This window comes from Salmo salar, chromosome 24, assembly GCF_965601325.2.
Source record: "Salmo salar chromosome 24, fSalSal1, whole genome shotgun sequence".
Classification (NCBI taxonomy): domain Eukaryota; kingdom Metazoa; phylum Chordata; class Actinopteri; order Salmoniformes; family Salmonidae; genus Salmo; species Salmo salar.
Window position 1 is genome coordinate 27,030,550 of NC_138314.1, and position 21,375 is coordinate 27,051,924.

Sequence of the window (21,375 nt, forward strand, 5' to 3'; positions counted from 1 at the left end):
ACCCAAACAATTATGTGCCAAGTTTCTCAGAAAACAATCACGCATGAATATCTATGACATTTTCTTGCAATTAGTCGTGAATACGGAATCAATAATAAAAACATGTCACTGCATAATAAACCATACGCTGCATAAATTGTAGTATGGGTAGACGATAAAGGATATAAGTAATGATTCCAGGATGATGTGTAAATACCGGGGACACATTGCTTGACAGTGACAGATCCGAGCTAGCGCTGTCACTGACTGGGCAACGTAACGTCATGTCCCTGACTGGACATACAGTAGCTAGCTTGATGCGGTGAACTCTCGTGGAGACAGTGTGTGTTCATCATATATAGCTAACGTTAGTCGTTGGTTTAGCCAGATAATACTGACATGGATTTCAACGTGAAGAAATTAGCTTCGGATGCAGGAATTTTTTTCACTCGAGCTATACAGGTAACTCATCTAACAGTAACTATATTTGTACATTAAATGTATTTCGTGTCTCCAATAAATGGACTAAATAACGTTACTAAAGTTACTGTATACTGTTGCTCGCTAGCTAGCTAATGTTCGATAACTAGCTAGTTGACGTTAGCTAGCGTCTGGCTTCAGTAAAAACTGGAAGCATCATTACATATCTGATTTATGCATATTTGCCAGTCCTTTAGCTAGATATTAGAAGGTTTCTGTGCCGTCTGCTATAGCATCAAGCTAGCAGTGCCAGTGGCTATCGACAGCTACCTATGTTTTGGCTAACAAACGTTCGCTATCTAATTTAGCTATGTTTTTGAAAAAACTATTTGCTTTTCGGTTTCGGGTACAGTCAGTGTATCTATGTCTATGGGGTCAGATGTAAAAACTGGAAGCATCATTACATATGATTTAGCATATTTGCCAGTACATTAACTAGATATTAGAGGAAGGTTTCTATGCCGTCTGCTATAGCCACTGGCACTGCTAGCTTGATGCTAGGTAGCTATGTTTTCGCTATCTACTATAGTCATGTTTTCGAATAACTCTTTGCTTTTCGGTTTCAGGTACAGTCAGTATCTATGGGGTCAGACGTGACCTTTCGTACCCTCACCCCCCCCCCAAAAAATGCCAACGCAAGAGATATTTCATTATTGTGACTGTGTAACAGGTCATGATGAAAATCTCCCCAGGGAATGACAGTCAGACTGATTTCCTAATGACTATGTTGCACATAAAGCAATGAATGTCAGCTCAGCCCATAGAAATTGCATTCAGATTAGTTTATCTTTGTATCTGAACCCATTGGCAGAGGATACTGGGAATGGGGAAAAGACTGGTGAAATATTAGATGGGGAAACTAGCAGGTGTATTGTTTAATGGCCTATTAGGACTTGGGATTTAGTTGTATGCTTTCCAGTAGCCTATGAGGAGACCATGACATGAAGTGCATCCCCAGAACCAGTGATAATGATGCCGCTTCTAGTGGCATGACATAGGGCCACCATGTGAAAGAACAATGATACACAGAAACAGTGGAAGGTCACTATTGATGTTGAGTTGCTGCAATAGGCCTTGTTTACTGAGAACTGAAAGGGTGATGCTGTTATTGTTTCTTTTGCCAAAGTTCACAGGGGAAAAGTTTGGACAGGTAGAGAAGACTGAGCTGGATGCCCACTTTGAGAATCTGCTCAGCCGTGCTGATTCCACTAAAAACTGGACAGAGAAAATCTTCAGGCAGACAGAGGTTCTGCTGCAGCCCAATCCCAGTAAGGCCCAGCATACAAACTGAATTGATCAGGACAGAGGCCTCCAACTCCCACCACCCATCCCTACTCCCTGCTTAATGCAAACACACACGCACACACAGGATAGTTAACCAAAAACACATCAATTGAAAACCGCTTCAAAAACTTCAGATCAGTTAAAAAAAAAAAAGTGAAACATGGTGGTTAGGTTACACAGTGATGGAGAGCAGGGATCGCTAACCTGTGCCTTTCTGATTCTCCATGCTACAGTTGACAACACTGGTGAGTATCTCTGTCGTGCAATCTTTTCATCCGTGTGGTCTGTAGTGCAACAGACAAGTGTTACGATGCTGTATTGGGTGTTTTCAAGCACCAGTCTTTTGTGAAAACCTGTTGTTTAGCCTATCCTCTGTCGCAAGTAGTACTTATCAGTGAGCAGCTCAATAGCTGTGCCTGTTAGCCACACCAGACAATGACTCAGCACTGCAGGCTTGTTGGTAACATGCAGAAATTAATTCCCATGTTAGTCTCTCTACTAAGTAAGCTGTACCAGAAAAAATATATAATCTTTGTAGACTGAGAGTCATCTGTTCTTTCAACCAATCGATTGGTCAACATTTTAAAGTTAGTATTTTTCCATATATAGACACACCCTATTTTTGAATAAAATCAACTATGTGTAGGCTAATGAACTTTTCTGATGCTTTAAGCCGCCTCCGCTGCTGCTGGCCTTAGCAGATTCTGCCATTAAGCTCTTGAAGTTGCCGGTAATAGGCTACACCAGCGGTCGGCAACCTTTTCCATTTGGAGTGCCACGTTATCGTACCATTCCTACTGATCTGCGTGGCAGTTATGATTTTAATATGCACATTTTTGTGGAACAGGTTAATTTAATTTATAATAGTCTTCATAACTCAAAATCAATGTCATGTGGTTAATCAAAATTATAAATGAAAATGATACGAATGAAAAAGTAACTTCTATTGCCAATATGTAAAAATAGCCAACATAAAGCCAACAAATAAAAACATTGCATCCTGCAGGTAGAGAATATTCTGATGAAAATAAATATCCTATAAATCACATTGGCTCTGCATGGCCTATTTGCAAGGAACTTGAAACATTGTATCAACTATGTATTGTATTGGTCCAGCCCAAAGCTAGTGCTAGCAAACTTGCAACATTATATAAAATATTCTGTGTTAGAGTTTCCTGCCCCAAACAGACACAGTTGTAGGCTATTTTGCGCAAGGGATAAGAAGTAATCAGGTAGGCCTATTTTATGTTGTTTCCACCAGCTCAGAGCATGACATTTTCCCCCTTTCATGCTGAGTGGTAATCGAATTGGAGAGAGCTGAAAATATTTTTCAAATAGGCTACGTATAGGAACTGTTGTCATTTTCAGTGGATGTAAAAACGGACTTTGTTTACTTGCTGTTTTGAGGCGAAGAAAAAATGACTTAGAGAAGCTCCACAGGGATGGTGAGTTAAGACAATCAGAAAGGGTGTCAGATCCCCAAATAGACACACTTCTAGGCAGGCCTACATTTGCACATAGGCCATGTAGACTAGTCCTACTTCTATATGGTTAATCGGGTGTGTGTCCTAACTCAAGATTGACAGGAGCACTCCAAACAAAAGACAATGAATAGATTGACTACTCGTAATTGGAATGAAGTAAACCAAAACTTTTTCTCACAAGTGTAGCCTAGGTTGTGCACTCTGCAAACAACGTGTCCACTCCTACAATGACAACAGTAAGACTGTAATAATAATAATATATAGAATGCATTTACAGAAATGACCATAACCAAGGAAACATTGTAGATTAGAAATTACAGGAACTAATGGTAAATGTACTACTGGTGATACTGGTGTGCCATCCCCGTGGCCTCCGCAATGGATTAGTCCTCTCAGCCAGGCGTGAATCAGACGTGTCTCATGTGACAATTATTTAGTATATATTTGCCTCTGCTCGACTAAAAAAAAATCTTGGTCGACCAACAGCCTATGGACCAAACAATCGACCAGTCTACTAAATGGAGTCAGCCCTACTACTAAGGCTAGTTCTTTTCATTATCTGAGTGAAATAACATTTATTTCCATGACGACTTCATTCAACACCTTATTCCCACAATGTTGAATTACAATACTGTACATTCTCATACTGGGCATTGGCTTACTTTGCTTTGGCATTCTCCTCTCCCACCAATTTCCATTTTCATTTGATGGCTATTTTTGCCAGTACTCTCTTGAAGCAGGCCCCTTCTTTCGATCTGCAGGTTCCAGGATTGAGGAGTTCCTGTATGAGAAGCTTGACAGAACGGTTCCCTCCAGACCAAATAATGAAGAACTGCTGGGTCATTATATGCAAGATGCGGCAAAAGATTTTGGTCCTGGAACTCCATATGGTGAGTGTGACTCAAGCTACACGGTCTTTCCAGGTGGTATAAAAATGTTTTTTTTATTTTTTTATAGGATTGGCAAGTGATAATACAATTTCAGAGAGGAAACTGAGGCCGTGTCTTGGGCCCCAGTCAAATCCAATAATTAGAATTTCTGGAAAATGCATTTCACCTGATGATCTTACTTAATACATCTCCACTCTGTGCTCTCTCCCTCATGCAATCCCTAAGAATGGCTCGAACCATTTGTGGTACATTGTCTTCAGAAAGCATTCACAGACCTTGACTTTTTCCACATTTTGTTGTTACAACCTGAATTTAAAATGGATTCAATTTAGATGTTTTGTCACTGGCATAAACACTATCACATCATGTGAAATTGGAAAGATGTTTGTAAAAGTTTTACAAGACTCATAAGTATTCAACCCCTTTGTTATGGCAAGCCTAAATAAGTTCAGGAGTGAAAATGTACTTAATAAGTTGCATACCCTATATGTCCTACACAAAACATTGGTTCAGCTGACATGAATTATCCTCCCTTCTCTGCAGTAGCTGTCGTACTGCTGGGTAGCTTTTCTGGCTTGTGCTATAGCCAGACTAATGTTAGATATTAGAGGAAGGTTTCTGTGCCGTCTGCTATAGCCACTGGCACTGCTAGCTTCGCAGAACTCTTTGCCTTTCGGTTTCAGGTACAGTCAGTGTATCTATGCGATCAGACATGACCTTTCGTGCCCCCACCGCCCAAAAATGCCAATGCAAGAGATATCTTTCATTGTTGTGACAATGTGTAACAGGTCTTGACGAAAATGTCCCCAGGGAATGACAGTCAGATTAATTTCCTAATGACTATGTTGCATTTAAGCAATGCATTGAGCAGTGAATGTCTGCTCAGCCCTTAGAAATTATATTCAGTTTAGTTTTTCTTTGTATCTGAACCCATTGGCAGAGGATACTTGGAATGGGAAAGACTGGTGAAACATTAGACAACTAGCAGGTGTATTGTTTCATGGCCTATAAGGGCTTGGTATTTAGTTGCATGGTTTAATTCCCCCAAACCAGTGATAATGATGCAGCTTCCAGTGACATTTCATAGGGCAGTTTCATGGGCACAATGTGAAAGTACAATGATACACAGAAACAGTGGAAGGTCACTATTGATGTTGTGTAACTGCAATAGGCCTTGTTTACTGAGAACTGAAGGGTGATGTTTTTTTTGTTTTTTTTTGCCAAAGTTCATAGGGGAAAAGTTTGGACAAGTAGAGAAGACTGAGCTGAATGTGCTTAACAAGTCACAATAAGTTGCGTGGACAAACTCGGTGTGCAATAATAGTGTTTAACATGAATTTTGAATGACTACCTCATCTCTGCACCCCACACATACAATTATCTTTAAGGTTCCTCAGTCGAGCAGTCAATTTCAAACACAGATTCCCACAAAGACCAGGGAGATTTTCCAATGCCTCGCAAAGAAGGGCACCTATTGGTAGAAGGGTAAAAAAATGCAGACATTGTATATCCCTTTGAGCATGGTGAAGTTATTAATTACACTTTGGATGGTATATCAATACACCCAGTCACTACAAAGACACAGGCATCCTTCCTAACTCAGTGGTGAAATACAACACATTACTGAGTAAGCAGGCTGCATCATGTTATGGGTATACTTGTAATCGGGAACGGAAGAAAAAAAAATGTATGAAATGTATGCATTCACAACTGTAAGTCGCTCCGGATAAGAGCGTCTGCTAAGTGACTAAAATGTAAATGTAATCGTTAAGGACTGGGGAGTTTTCCAGGATAAAAAATAAATGAAATGGAGCTAAGCACAGGCAAAATCTGGTTGTCTGCTTTTCACCAGACACTGGGAGATGAATTCACCTTTCAGCAGGACAATAACGTATAGTACAAGGGCAAATCTTCGCTGGACTTGATTACCAAGAAGAGTGAATGTTCCTGAATGGCCAAGTTACAGTTTTGACTTAAATCTACTTAAATCTATGGCAAGACCTGAAAATGTTTGTCTAGCAATGATCAACAACCAATTTGACAGAGCTTGAAGGATTTTGAAAGTAATAATGGGCAAATTGTTACACAATCCAGGTGTGGAAACTCTTACAGGTTGTTGTGTGTAGATCAGTGAATAAAAAATAAAAAAAATCTAATCCATTTAGAATTCAGGCTGTAACACAACAAAATGTGGAATAAGTCAAGGGGTATGAATACTTCCTGAAGGTACTGTATATCCATGTCAGAGAACCTCACCATAGTTGCTATTGATCTTGACTCTATGCTCTTTTTCCAAGAGTTTGTACTGTCACTCTTCCCAACGCTTTTGCTTATACTGATGATTTCACCCTAAAGTGAGTGAGCAGTGAGCTTGGTGATCAGGGCTGTTGTGAGCGTTAGTCAATTCATCTCCTGTCGCCCCTTCACTCCCCTGCGGTCCAGTCTGTCTCATATCTGTCTGCCCAATAAATCACCTTCACTGGCAATCCTGAGGATCAATAGTGCTCTTTCTCTCTCTGTTAATGTTGTTCAGAGTTGGCTCTGCAGGCCTGGCTCTGCAACGACAACCTTAATGCATGAAGTTTATGCACGTATTAGTTAGGCTGTCTCTCTGTGGAGCTTTTCCCCTTCAGTTGGAGAAATGTAACTTCTCCAACAAAAAAAATAATGTATGAAATGTATGCATTCACTACTGTAAGTCGCTCTGGATAAGAGTGTCTGCTAAATGACTAAAATGTAAATGTAAAATGTCACAGAGACCTGAGTGATGGGTCATGTACAAATTTATTTAGGGCTCTGTAGACCTGTTTAGCTAGGAGTTGTTTTATAAATTAATTCAGCTAATTTGGAATGGAAAGCTCATGCCATTACATCCACGTTGGCTTTTTTCCAAGAGGAAAAATGCACAAATACAGTAGCCTATACTCAGGGTTGGGTAGGTTATTTTCTAAATGCAATCCGTTACTAGTTACCTGTCCAAAATTGTAATCAGTAATGTAACTTTTGTAATGCGTAAACTCAGTAATGTAATCTGATTTACATTCAGTTACTTTTAGATTACTTTCCCCTGAAGAGGCATTAGAAATAGGGAAAAATGTATGTTACCAGTTGAACAAAATCTATTGCAGTTTACATAGCTGGCCATATATGGATGTTACATTTTACTTTATGGGTTGGTTATGTAGGCTTCTTCAAACCCATTGCTTTCTACTATATATAATAATACAATTCAATTATCTTTACCATAAATAAATATATATCATTTATAAGTCCAAAAATGGATGTAGCAACTACAGATTTCCCCTTTTAAGTCTATCAAATGTGTGAGGGTTTAAGCATGTGTCCATTAGGCCTATGAATTTTTTAATTTTTTTTATCGGCATGAATTCGATTGAACAGTATTATTCCATAGGCTGGGATCCGGACTATGCAGCTGTTGCGAGCGCATTTTTCACTAGCTGTTCACTGGTTTCAAAAACAATGATTGATAGGCAGTTTAAACTTCTTGAATTTAACCATTATTGGGTTCAAATACACATTTACATTTGTGAACAGCCATCCACAACAACCACAATGTAAGGCGCAAATTGCTAAATGCGCTATACAGATATCAATGATAAGTGATCTCCATATCGTCATAGACTACACCACTGCAGTCATCCTTGCCTCCAAGCGTTTATTCAAGTTGGATAATCTTTGGATGCAGACAGCAGTCACACCATTGGAAGACATAGCTTGGACTGTAGCCTACAAAAGCCTGTTCCTGCTCTTTTCCCGCGATCCATCATACACATTTGGTGTGTCATCATAGTGGTCTCTGACTCTCTCAGGTGGAACAAATTTAAACTTGCGCCTTTTTTCAATGCTGGTTTGAATGTCATTGAAGTGTCAAAGATTTTTTGGGGAAACATCCTTTCTGAATTTAAAAGTAATCCTCAAAGTAATCATCTAGTTTTTCAAAAGTATCTGTAATCTGGTTACAATATTTTTGGTGGTAACGTAACGGATTACAGTTACCGTTTTTTGTAATCCCTTACATGTATTCCGTTACTCCCCAACCCTGCCTACACTAAGCAAGTTACGTTTATATGCTGTAATTCCCTCCTCATGAGGGAAACAGGCATGTTTTAGTGATTTTGAAATAATTTATTTATAATGAATTAATTTGTACACAGGGTATTCAGTTCTGTAACTAGGCATAAATGTCACAGACATTTGGAACCGTGGAAGAGCAAGACATCAATCATCAATCCCCTTCTCTCCTGCCATAGCAACTATTACTAGATGGACACTCAGTTGCTTTAATCAGGCCATTAGTGGCCTGTTTCTCAGTGGTGGCTTTTAGTGATGCAGCCTTCTGTGTTGAAATAGTGGCTCTAACAGCAAAAACAGCAAAGATGTGTAGAAAAACATTTCCTCTGTATTAAAATGCGGTCTGTCCATGTTTGACACAGATTTGCATACTTCAAATTCTGCTAGTATAGATCTTTTTGATGCTATAATCATTGCTGTGTGTTGTTATTCATTAGATATTCCCTTGAGGTCTGTAATCTAGTCTGTTTTACATCTGGGGAAACCCCAATGTTAAAATGGGGAATTTTGAGTTTTGTTGTTTTGGTAAAAGTCATGTCAAGAATGTCGCCATGTCTAGAGGTTCCCTCAGTGAGGCCCTCCCCCTCTCTTTGCAGGTATATTGTAGTTGGCCAAGGTTCTCCCACACAGCTGCAGTGCATTCATTATTGATGCACTGGGTGTTGCTATCTAGATGGAGCTCTGAATCTACACTACTACACCAAAACAGAAGGCTTTGTGGGGTAGGCTCATCAGGGCATTGATAGACAGTTGAAGTGGCGTTTGTGCCATAGGTTACTGGGATGGGAATAGCCTAAATGTTTGATACAGGTTGTATTGCGCTACCATGTCCTATTGGTCAAGACTTTCTGTTTGTATTCTTCTGATAAGTAATACGTCATTCCTCTGATAAGTAGTAAGTACGTCTTCTGATAAGTAGTAAGTCATTCCTCTGAGTAATAAGTCATTCCAAATTAATAAGTCACTCCTAGGCCTATATTTCACATATATTGTGTGTGTGTGCTGCTGTAGGTAGCACCCTGATCAAAGTAGGCGATTGTGAGAGGAGACTGGGCAGTGTACAGAGGGAGTTCCTACAGACCTCCGCTATCGGCTTCCTCACCCCACTCAGGAACTTTCTGGAAGGAGACTGGAGGACCATCTCAGTGAGTCTGGCTATCTGGCCTCAGTGACATTTTGGGATTGCATGCAGACCAGTGTCTAGACCAGGATTTAATACAATGCTGATCAACACCTTGGGGTTTACCTTTCTACTTATTCCTATATGGATGTAGCAGAGTTTTAGGACCTAGCCAACTTAACCCCACACATATAGGCTACATTTATGTTGTGCAGAGAGTTGCTGATCTTCTCCTCCCTGTCTCAGAAAGAGAGGCGTCTCCTGGAGAACCGCAGACTGGACCTGGACTCCTGTAAAGCACGGCTGAAGAAAGCCAAATTAGCAGAGTCCAAGGCTGCGGTGAGTCTACCCTCCTCTCCCTGTTCCCCTTTAGCTGCATCATGTAGCCATGAGTCTACCCTCTACCCTCCTCTCCCTGTTCCCCTTTAGCTGCATCATGTAGCCATGAGTCTACCCTCTACCCTCCTCTCCCTGTTCCCCTTTAGCTGCATCATGTAGCCATGAGTCTACCCTCTACCCTCCTCTTCCTGTTTCTCTTCAGCTGCATCATGTAGCCATGAGTCTACCCTCTACCCTCCTCTTCCTGTTTCCCTTCAGCTGCATCATGTAGCCATGCGTCTACCCTCTACCCTTCTCTTCGTGTTTCTCTTCAGCTGCATCATGTAGCCATGAGTCTACCCTCCTCTTCCTGTTTCCCTTCAGCTGCATCATGTAGCCATGCGTCTACCCTCTACCCTCCTCTTCCTGTTTCCCTTCAGCTGCATCATGTAGGCATGAGTCTACCCTCTACCCTCCTCTTCCTGTTTTCCTTCAGCTGCATCATGTAGCCATGCGTCTACCCTCTACCCTCCTCTTCCTGTTTCCCTTCAGCTGCATCATGTAGCCATGAGTCTACCCTCTACCCTCCTCTTCCTGTTTCCCTTCAGCTGCATCATGTAGCCATGCGTCTACCCTCTACCCTTCTCTTCGTGTTTCTCTTCAGCTGCATCATGTAGCCATGAGTCTACCCTCCTCTTCCTGTTTCCCTTCAGCTGCATCATGTAGCCATGCGTCTACCCTCTACCCTCCTCTTCCTGTTTCCCTTCAGCTGCATCATGTAGCCATGAGTCTACCCTCTACCCTCCTCTTCCTGTTTTCCTTCAGCTGCATCATGTAGCCATGCGTCTACCCTCTACCCTCCTCTTCCTGTTTCCCTTCAGCTGCATCATGTAGCCATGAGTCTACCCTCTACCCTCCTCTTCCTGTTTCCCTTCAGCTGCATCATGTAGCCATGCGTCTACCCTCTACCCTTCTCTTCCTGTTTCTCTTCAGCTGCATCATGTAGCCATGAGTCTACCCTCCTCTTCCTGTTTCCCTTCAGCTGCATCATGTAGCAGGGAGTCTACCCTCTACCCCCTCCAGCTCTCCTTGTTCCCCTTCTATTACATAATGTAACCAGGCACCCCCCTCTACCCTCCACCTCTCCCTGTTCCTCTTTACCTGCATCATGTAACCAGGCGTCGCCCCCCTCTACCCTCCGCCCTCCTCCACCTCTCCCTGTTCCAGTTCAGCTGCATCATGTAACCAGGCTCCAGTTCAGAGTGAACTGTTACTGCTAACTAACCTCTATCTCTGTTCTAATTATGTTCACAGTGTGAGGGAGAAGTGAGTATTAGTGTAAAATATTGTCCACTTTGGTTATTTTTTCCCCCTTTTTTTTCTTTCTGACATGCTCTTCCCATTTTCTCATTGGCACTTTGAAGTCCAGTTGAACGCATGTGAGAAGCCAAGAGGGAGAGAGAGGACAGACTTTCACGTTCTTTTGAAAGTGAAAGAAATGATCTTGTGGCATGGTACACTGGAGCAAACCCATATATGACCCTAGAGCAGTGGTATTCAAACTTTTTCAGCAGGGACCCCATTTTTTTTCCCACCAGAATTTCTGGGGACCCCACCTCAAATGTAATGACACAATCATAAAATTACGATTTTTACATCTGTGTGTGTGCCGTGCCGTGCCTTCGGAAAGTATTCAGACCCCTTGACTTTTTCCACATTTTGTTACGTTACAGCCTTATTCTAAAATGGATTAAATAAAATATTTTCCTCATCAATCTACACACAATCCCCCATAGCAGACCCTTTGCTATGAGACTCGAAATTGAGCTCAAGTGCATCCTGTTTCCATTGATAATCCCTGAGAGGTTGCTACATCTTGATTGGAGTCTGTGGTAAGTTCAATTGATTGGACATGATTTGGGAAGGCATGTCAGAGCAAAAACGTGTCTCAAAGGAATTGTCCGTAGAGCTCCGAGACAGGATTGGTTTGAGGCACAGATCTGCGGAAGGGTACCAAAATATTTCTGCAGCATTGAAGGTCCCCAAGAACACAGTGGCCTCCATCATTCTTAAATGGAAGAAGTTTGTAACCACCAAGACTGTTCCTAGAGCTGGCCGCCCGGCCAAACAGGGGAGAAGGGTAGGGAGGTGACCAAGAACCCAATGGTCACTCTGACAGAGCTCCAGAGTTCCTCTGTGGAGATGGGAGAACCTTCCAGAAGGACAATCATCTCTGCAGCACTCCACCAATCAGGCCTTTATGGTAGAGTGGCCAGACGGAAGCCACTCCTCAGTAAAAGGAACACAACAGTCCGCTTGGAGTTTGCCGAAAAGCACCTAAAGGACTCTCAGACCATGAGAAATAAGTTTCTCTGGGCTGATGAAGCATGGTGGTGGCAGCATCATGGTGGTGGCAGCATCATGGTGGTGGCAGCATCATGGTGTGGGGATGTTTTTCAGCGGCAGGGACTAGGAGACTAGTCAGGATTGAGGCAAAGTACAGAGAGATCCTTGATGAAAACCTGCTCAGGACCTCAGACTGGGGCAAAGGTTCACCTTCGAACAAGTCCACGATCCTTAACACACAGCCAAGACAACACAGGAGTGACTTCGGGACAAGTCTCTGAATGTCCTTGTGGCCCAGCCAGAGCCCGGACTTGAACCCGATCGATCATCTCTAGAGAGACCTGAAAATAGTTGTGCAGCAACGCTCCCCATCCAACCTGACAGAGCTTGAGAGGATCTGCAGAGAAGAATGGCAGAAACTCCCAAAGTACAGGTTTTCCAAGCTTGTAGCGTCATACCCATGAAGACTCGAGGTTGTAATCGCTGCCAAAGGTGCTTTAACAAAGTATTGAGTAAAGGGTCTGAATACTTACAGTACCGACTTCAACTGTACATGCATGCATACATACATGCATACAGTTGAAGTCGGAAGTTTACATACACTTAGGTTGGAGTTATTAAAACTCATTTTTCAACCACTCCACAAATTTCTTGTTACTATAGTTTTGGCAAGTTGGTTAGGACATCTACTTTGTGCATGACACAAGTAATTTTCCCAACAATTGTTTACAGACAGATTATTTCACTTATAACTAACTCACTGTATCACAATTCCAGTGGGTCAGAAGTTTACATACAATAAGTTGACTGTGCCTTTAAACAAAGACAAAGATCATACTTTTTGGAGAAATGTCCTCTGGTCTGATGAAACAAAAATAGAACTGTTTGGCCATAATGACCATTGTTATGTTTGGAGGAAAAAGGGGGACGCTTGCAAGCCGAAGAATACCATCCCAACCGTGAATCACAGGGGTGGCAGCATCATGTTGTGGGGGTGCTTTGCTGCAGGAGGGACTGGTGCACTTTACAAAATAGAAGTTCTCATGAGGAAGGAAAATTATGTGGATATATTGAAGCATCATCTCAAGACATCAGTCAGGAAGGTAAAGCTTGGTGGCAAATGGATCTTCCAAATGGACAATGACCCCAAGCATACTTCCAAAGTTGTGGCAAAATGGCGTAAGGACAACAAAGTCAAGGTATTGGAGTGGCCATCACAAAGCACTGACCTCAATCCCATAGAAAATTTGTGGGCAGAACTGAAAAAGAGTGTGTGAGCAAGGAGGCCTACAACCTGACTCAGTTACACCAGGTCTGTCAGGAGGAATGGGCCAAAATTCACCCAACTTATTGTGGGAAGCTTGTGGAAGGCTACCCAAAACATTTGACCCAAGTTAAACAATTTAAAGGCAATGTTAACAAATACTAATTGAGTGTATGTAACTTCTGACCAACTGGGAATGTAATGAAAGAAATAAAAGCTGAAATAAATCATTCTCTTTACTATTATTCTGACATTTCACATTCTTAAAATAAAGTGGTGATCCTAACTGACCTAAGACAGGGAATTTTTACTTGGATTAAATGTCAGGAATTGTGAAAAACTGAGTTAAATGTATTTGGCTAAGGTGTATGTAAACTTCTAACTTCACTATACATACATACATATTGGGGAGCCCACTGCAGTTCCCAGTGGGGGTTGCAACCTCGACTTTGAATACTACTGCCCTAGAGTCAACAAAACTGAGTAGTACACAAATCATTTGTAAAATGTAACAGAAGTGTCTTTAAATTGGACCAGTGTATGGGTGCAACGTGACTAACTGCATCCAATTACCAAGTTCATCCTCCTATTAAATCACAAAGGCCTTTTTGAGACCAGTAGTGAGAGGAACGGCCCTGTCCCATGTGAGTACAGATGACTTGGGTTAAAAGTCCTGATTGCTAACATGCTTGCCCAATTCTACCATGTCCAGTGAATGTCTACCTCCACATCACTTTCCCAGCTCCCACTCTCAGTGAGAGTATTTGAAATGTTAAGATTTATGGCTGTATTTTTCCTTCAGGTCAAAGATCTAATTTGATAAGATATGTTTTCTTGATAGCATGATTAAATAAACCGATATGCAGAGGAAACGCCGTAAATACATTTTATTTTGATTGTAGACTCATTTCAAATCAGACCTTTGAAACCTGTATGCATGGTGATTGCCACATGAAGGCATGCACATTTTGAAAAATGTTTGTTTAGCGTACATATTTATTTCCTGCAAAATATTTGTCTTTTAGAAGTACTTTAATTACATTGGGTTTTGGCCAGCCCAATGTAATGATTAAGAAGTCAATGGAGAGTAATTTACTGTATTCGATTAGATAGATGTATTGCGCTCTGAAGAGGAAATTATTTTCCACAGACCTCAACATTTTACAGAAACTGTACATAAAAGATCAAACCAACTTATCACCCAATCCCAGACATAACATTCACAGTTTCTTCGTCCATACTCCATATATGATAGATTAACCTTTGTGACCAGACGACCGGAACTATTCTCCAGGTATACTGTAGGCTACACATTCTATAGGCTACTGCACACATATATGTTTTAAATCCAGCACCTGGTTTGTTTGGGGTTAGAATGAGATGATGGTTGAAGGATGGCTTTCTTTAAGGGCTATGACAATGACACATGACAGGCTGTGTACACATCTCTCATGCTGCTGCGTTTATTTACACATGCTGCATGGTCGTCGTCCTTCTAGTCTAACACGCCGTGGGACTCCAGGCAGTAGATATGCAGCACAGGAGGTTGATGGCAACTTAATTGGGGAGGACGGGCTTGTGGTAATGGCTGGAGCAGAATAAGTGGAATGGAAACCATGTGTTTGATTTCATTCGCTCTGTTCCAGCCATTATTATGAACAGTCCTCTCCTCAGCAGCGTTCACTGATATGCAGGTGAAGAAAGATATTTGTACCATTCCAGGGCTCTACAGTGGGACCATTTTACTCACATATGCGGCTAAATATTTAGCTTTGGGACCTGGAATGTTTATATTGGAACACCAGTGTGCCTAGAAAAAGTTAGAATTTTAGCTTTAATATCTGAAATATTTTTCATACGCGCTCCTTGTAAAAAAAGGTCTGCATAGCGCTCTGCTGTCTTTGATTGGCCAGTGCTTGCAGAACAGACTTGTCTCATTATATCATCAAGATAATAACAAAGGGTTTAGTTTTTGCTATGTGTGCGTCCCTGTCACATGACTCTCTTATACTTTTGGTTTTTGTTTGTCCTTTTGTGTATGTGTAAACTGCTCTGCCGTGTCTGTAGGCTGTGCCTGATTTTCAGGAAACCAGGCCCAGAAATTATGTCCTCTCTGCCAGTGCATCTGCGGTAAGGAGCTTAAACAGCCAGTCCACTCTACACTAACACTGTACATGTAGCCTACTGTCACTTTACAAATTCAGTGGTATTTCTTCATATTGCCAGATTGCTTCCGGCATAGTAATATAGTAATCCATTATCTATGTGGTACTTGACTTATCACAGACAACGGTCTAATTTCCCAGGCACCACGACCAAAATTCGGTCAAAGCTCTTCAAAGGTGTTGTACTTCAATTGATCCAAATAAAATGAACTCTGAATGCAGGACCAGAATATTTGGAAAATGCTTTCTTTTGAATGCACCCCGGGTTGGAAATCTGTTTCTTTACTGTCATCAGTCTCAATCCAATCTAAGAATGTGTCTCCCCTGTGATGTCATCAGAATGTGTTTCTCTCTTCCCCTCTCTTGTTGCCCTGCGGCTTTTCAGCTCTGGAGCGAGGAGGTGGACAAAGTGAGTATGACATGTTTGGACACCATCCTCCTCCCGTACTGTATAAATAAGTCATATCTTTACTCCTAGTGATCTTTGTTTCTAGGTAAAGTCTGTCTCTTTTCACAAGTTATCACCTTCAGAGTTCACACAAGAACAAAACAGCTGATAATGGAAAATGGGGGCTGTAGTATTACATGATACCGCTCTCTGTTTGTTTTGGTTGTTCTGTAGGCAGAACATGAGCTTCGAGTGGCACAGACAGAGTTTGACAGACAGGCAGAGGTCACACGGCTCCTGCTGGAGGGCATCAGCAGTACACACGTGAGTCATGAGGTGAAACCTGTAGAGTGGACAAACATGGCCACTCTTTTCAGCATATGCACTGTTTACCAGGTAATAAGTTAGGGATAATCAATGAGGGGCTCTATGGAAAATAATGAACAATGTGGAAGAGGTGTTAGTGCGGCGTGGACTAACCTTCCACAGAGTTTCATTATTTTCCAGAAAATGCATAGAGCCCCAAGTTGATTATCCCTTTATACCATAATTTAACACATTTGCAGCAACACATTTTTTTTTATTTGCAGGTAGAAATGTGTTCAACATCCACTTAAGTAGGTAGCAATTTTACTAGATAGCTACAGTAGTTGCCTTGGCAACCAAACATACTTACTGGTTTTGCTAACCAAACAATCAGTCCTATCTTATTGATGAATTCGATTTTCATAATGTCATAATGTTTTCAATTCGACTCTTGCTTTCAAAAGCAGCTCAAACATAGAACATGTAAGACTGAACTATAGCTATTGAATTCTACTGTACTGATATACCGTGCATTATAGGGAAATAATGCATGCGCTAGAATGCACTTCAAGCCAATCAGAAACGAGTATTCAACAATGCCATGGTATAAATTGTTTTAACATGGTGGTGACAGGGTATGTTGAGGGGGAACAAGTAACAACTGTGTTATGTGTTTTGGGTATGTTGTCTGTAGGTGAACCACCTGCGCTGCCTGCATGAGTTTGTGGAGGCACAGACAGCCTACTACAAGCAGTGTCACCTGCACATGCAGGACCTGCAGAAAGAGCTGGACAGGTGAGGACTGGCTCTGGGTAGATGCACAACTTTATATTGGACATACTAGCATACTTAGCTGGGCTGTCTAGATCTGGCTTTTATTTGCTGCAGTGTTTGCTATCCAAATAGATGTAAGCTGTTTATCAATGACCATCTCCACTATTATCTCTTATGCTCTCAGTTCCAATGGAGATGTGTAAGTAACATTTGATGACGATTACAGTTGAACTCACCATTACTCAACATATTTTTGTTAACCGTTAGTAAAGTCTGATTATTCCCCAGGGAATGTGCTGTATAGCTTATGAATGTCTTCACTCCATTAACCTCTGCAGGTTTCCCAACGCGTTTGCTGGTAACCCAGGTCACTCCATGGCCTCCGGTGGCTCCTCTCCCCTGGACCCTGCCAGCGCTGTGGAGACAGACACGCTGATCGAGGAGGTGCAGGCCCCTGCCACAGGCACACGCAAGGCCAAGGTCCTGTACGACTACGACGCTGCCGACACCAGTGAGCTATCCCTACTGGCTGACGAGGTGAGCACACGAGCACACACACAGAATTCTACCTGCACACCCGTCATTAGTTGAATCAGGTGTATCCATGCAGTGCTAGAATATGTGGTATGGTGGGCAAGAAACAGTCTTGAAACAACTAGGACTAGATGGAATATACAAGATGGTGATATTTTGTGTTGTTTGTAACTTGCTCTGTACATAATGTTTCTGCCACTGTCTCTTATGACCAAAAATAGCTTCTGGATATCAGAACAGCAATTACTCATCTCGAACTGGACAAAGATTATTTCTTTAATGAGTCGAACGCAAAGGATTTACTGCTGATACCAGGCCTAAATCCCCGAAATTCGCATGAAGAGGAGACGCCGATACAGGGGACGCAGTTCCGGGTGCCTTGTGAGAATTCGTCAGCAAGTGGGTAACCCGCCTCTACCATCCGTCCCATTGACCAACGTGCAATCATTGGACAATAAACTGGATGAGGTCCGTTTGAGACTATCCTACCGGGACATTAAAAATGCTAATATCTTATGTTTCACCGAATCGTGGCTGAATGACAACATGGATAATATACAGTTGGCTGGGTTTTCCATGCATCGGCAAGACGGAACAGCTACCTCCAGTAAGACGAGGGGTTTGTCAATGAGTCTATTTGTCAATAACAGTGTGAAATCTAATGTTTTAAGAAGTCTCAAGATTTTGCTCGCCTGAGGTAGAGTACGTCATGATAAGCTGTAGACCACACTATTTACCAAGACAGTTTTCATCTATATTTTTCGTATCTGTCTATTTACCACCACAAACCGATGCTGGCACTAAGACCGCACTCAACAAGCTGAATAAGGCCATAAGAAAATGCTCATGCAGACGCTCCTAGTGGCTGCGGACTTTAATGCAGGAAAACTTAAATCTGTTTTAACTCATTTCTACCAGCATGTCACATGTGCAACTAGAGAAAAAAAAGAAACTCTAGACCACCTTTACGCCACACACAAAGACACGTACAAAGCTCTCCCTCACCCTCCATTTGGCAAATCTGACTGTAATTCCATCCTCCTGATTCCTGTTTACAAGAAAAAACTAAAGCAGGAAGTACCATTGGCTCGCTCAATATGGAAGTGGTCAGATGACGCAGATGTTAAGCTACAGGACTGTTTTGCTACCACAGACTGAAATATGTTCAGGGATTCATCCGATGGCGTGAGGAGTACACCACATCAGTCACTGGCTTCATCAATAAGTGCATTGATGACGTCGTCCCCACAGTGCCCGTACGTACATACCCCAAACAGAAGCAATGTATTACAGGCAACATCCGCACTGAGCTAAAGGGTAGAGCTGCCACTTTCAAGGAGCAGAACTCTAACCCGGACACTTATTAAAAAAATCCCGCTATGCACTCCGACAAACCATCAAACAAGTGTCAATACAGGACTAAGATTGAATCCTGCTACACCGGCTCTGACGCTCATCGGATGTGGCAGGGCTTGCAAACTATTACGGACTACAAAGGGAAGCACAGCCGCGACCTGCTCAGTGACACAAGCCTACCAGCCGAGCGAAATTACTTCTATGCGCTCTTCGGATTACCAGGATGTGTACTCAGTGTGCGCTGACCAACTGGCAAGTGTCTTCAATTACATTTTCAACCCGTCCTTGAATGAGTCTGTAATACCTACATGTTTCAAGCATACCACCATAGTCCCTGTGCCCAAGAACACCACAGTAACCTGCCTAAATTACTACCAACTCGTAGCACTCACGTCTGTAGCCATGAATTGCTTTGAAAGGCTGGTCAATGCTCACATCAACACTATCATCCCAGAAACCTTAAACCCATTCCAATTCGCATACCGCCCCAAGAGATCCACAGATGACACAATCTCTATTGCACTCCACACTACCCTTTCCCACCTGGACAAAAGGAGCACCTATGTGAGAATGCTGTTCATTGACTACAGCTCAGTGTTCAACACCATAGTGCCCTCAGCTCATCACTAAGTTAAGGATCCAGCCAACTTCAAACAACTGTGGGAAGCATTGGAGTCAACATGGGTCAGCATCCCTGTGGAACGCTTTCAACACCTTGTAGTCCATGTCCTGACAAATTGAGGCTGTTCTGAGGTCAAAATGGGGGGGGGGGGGGGGGGGGGGCGGCAACTCAACATTAGGAAGGTGTTCTTAATGTTTTGTACACTCCGTGCATGTTATTATTTTGTCTTTTCCCAGCTAATCACAGTTTACACAGTGCCAGGCATGGACTCAGACTGGCTGGTGGGAGAGAGAGGGAACCAGAAAGGGAAGGTGCCTGTCACATACCTGGAGCTGCTCAGCTAAAGAAATAAATGGAAAGACGCACGCTTGCAACATTGCACTCACATGCCTTCAAACATGCTGACGTTGACAAATTCAACCAACCAAATACACCCACATTCTGTACGCACACGGACCGCATTACATCATTGGTGAATATGAAGGCAAATGCACAACATTGAATACGGAGGAATAGTTACCATGACAACTTGGCAGAAAATTCTGAAATGTAAGATATTTACTTACTGAAATGCCCTATATTATCCAGGCTTTGGTGACCTTTGACAGCTGTGGAAAAAGCTTCATACAGCCTCCCCACACACTTGCACTTGTTTTAGACATCTTTCCCAAATCCATTACTTTTATGTAAAACATTCCATACACGCTGTGCACCTCTCGTTAGTCCACATTCCTATATTGTCATTTTCCTGGACACCTCTACCACTACCTGGCACTGAAACATTTCATGGCCGTATGCCCTGCTTAGTGACTAACCAGAAATTGAAGCACTCATACAGCGACAATTTGAAGCACTCCTAGTCTTTTACTAACTGCCTTAAAATAATGGGAGAGAGGCTGTGTCCATCTGCTATAACTCATAGAATGTATTGGACACACCGCAATGTCCACACCCCAGTTTTCCTGTTCACTTAGGACACTTCTTTTGAAGAGGACAAGCCAGATCTAACACAGAACATACATTTTGGCATGCAAAACTGTAACTTGTTATTATTTAAGTATCTGGTGAGTTATATTCCCATTTATGTCCCTTTTTTTTAGTTTGCTCTTTTTGCTGTTCTGTTTCTTTAACATGTCATTGTTCCTTCAGTTGTCTTTGTATGTTTTTAGTTGAATTGTTTGATCCGATGTTGTCTTTTCTGTGATAGTCTCAGTGTCTTCAAGACAGGACCTAGGCTGCTACATGTGCCACTGGCAGGAGTTAGTCAGACTACTCTGTTCAATGCAAAGCCTCTTTCTTTCTTGTGATCAGAATTTTAATGCCTGTATATTTATTTCTCATAGACCTTTTAGTACCAAAGCAAACTTAAATATACACGTGCATGCATGCACTCTGTCAAGGTTTGTGATGCTGTGACTGTTTTGCCATGTCTTGTTTTGACCCTTTTCTGCCTTTACTGTCAATGTATTTATTGTCTGTTCCCAAGCCATGCTGGGTGAATGAAAATACGTAGTATGTAATAAAGAAAATATATATATGCTTTGGACACAATCTAGTTTGTGTGATTTGTCAGTTCAGGTTCTTTAGTATTCTGGTGTAGCAGTCCGTCGGATTGTAATCATTATTTTCTAAATGCATATTTTTTTCAAATTCAAACTTTATGTCCATTCTGTAACTCATACTGGTAATTACAACACGCTCTCCTTTTTACAACACGCTCTCCTTTTTACAATATTTTCTATGAGTACTGCATCAACATGTTCATGCGTATAAAGTATTTTAATTTGGCATTAATGTAATGATTTCATTTCAAATAAACAATTAAAGAAAAATAGCTTAAACCCATATTTCAAATAAGTACTATAGGTAATTTGTCCACCAAATATGTACAGTGCCTTCAGAAAGTATTCACACTCCTTGACGTTTTCCACATTTTGTTGTGTTAAAAAGGGATTAAATTGAGCTTTTCTTTC

The 21,375-nt window shown here is 41.8% G+C and overlaps 1 protein-coding gene across 2 annotated transcripts; it reads left to right on the plus strand.

Moving 5' to 3' along the window:
- The first annotated feature begins 143 nt into the window (after nucleotides 1-143).
- On the plus strand, nucleotides 144-20,953 carry shlb2 (Endophilin-B2). 2 transcript variants are annotated; one of them, XM_014171397.3, is made up of 12 exons: nucleotides 144-441; nucleotides 1,586-1,727; nucleotides 3,989-4,117; nucleotides 9,221-9,354; nucleotides 9,576-9,668; nucleotides 15,325-15,387; nucleotides 15,808-15,831; nucleotides 16,045-16,134; nucleotides 16,811-16,911; nucleotides 17,075-17,089; nucleotides 17,229-17,427; nucleotides 19,639-20,953. In XM_014171397.3, exons 1-12 carry the CDS (start codon nucleotides 379-381, stop codon nucleotides 19,744-19,746), a joined length of 1,161 nt encoding a protein of 386 aa, XP_014026872.2. In that variant the 5' UTR covers nucleotides 144-378; the 3' UTR covers nucleotides 19,747-20,953.
- The last annotated feature ends 422 nt before the right edge of the window (nucleotides 20,954-21,375 follow it).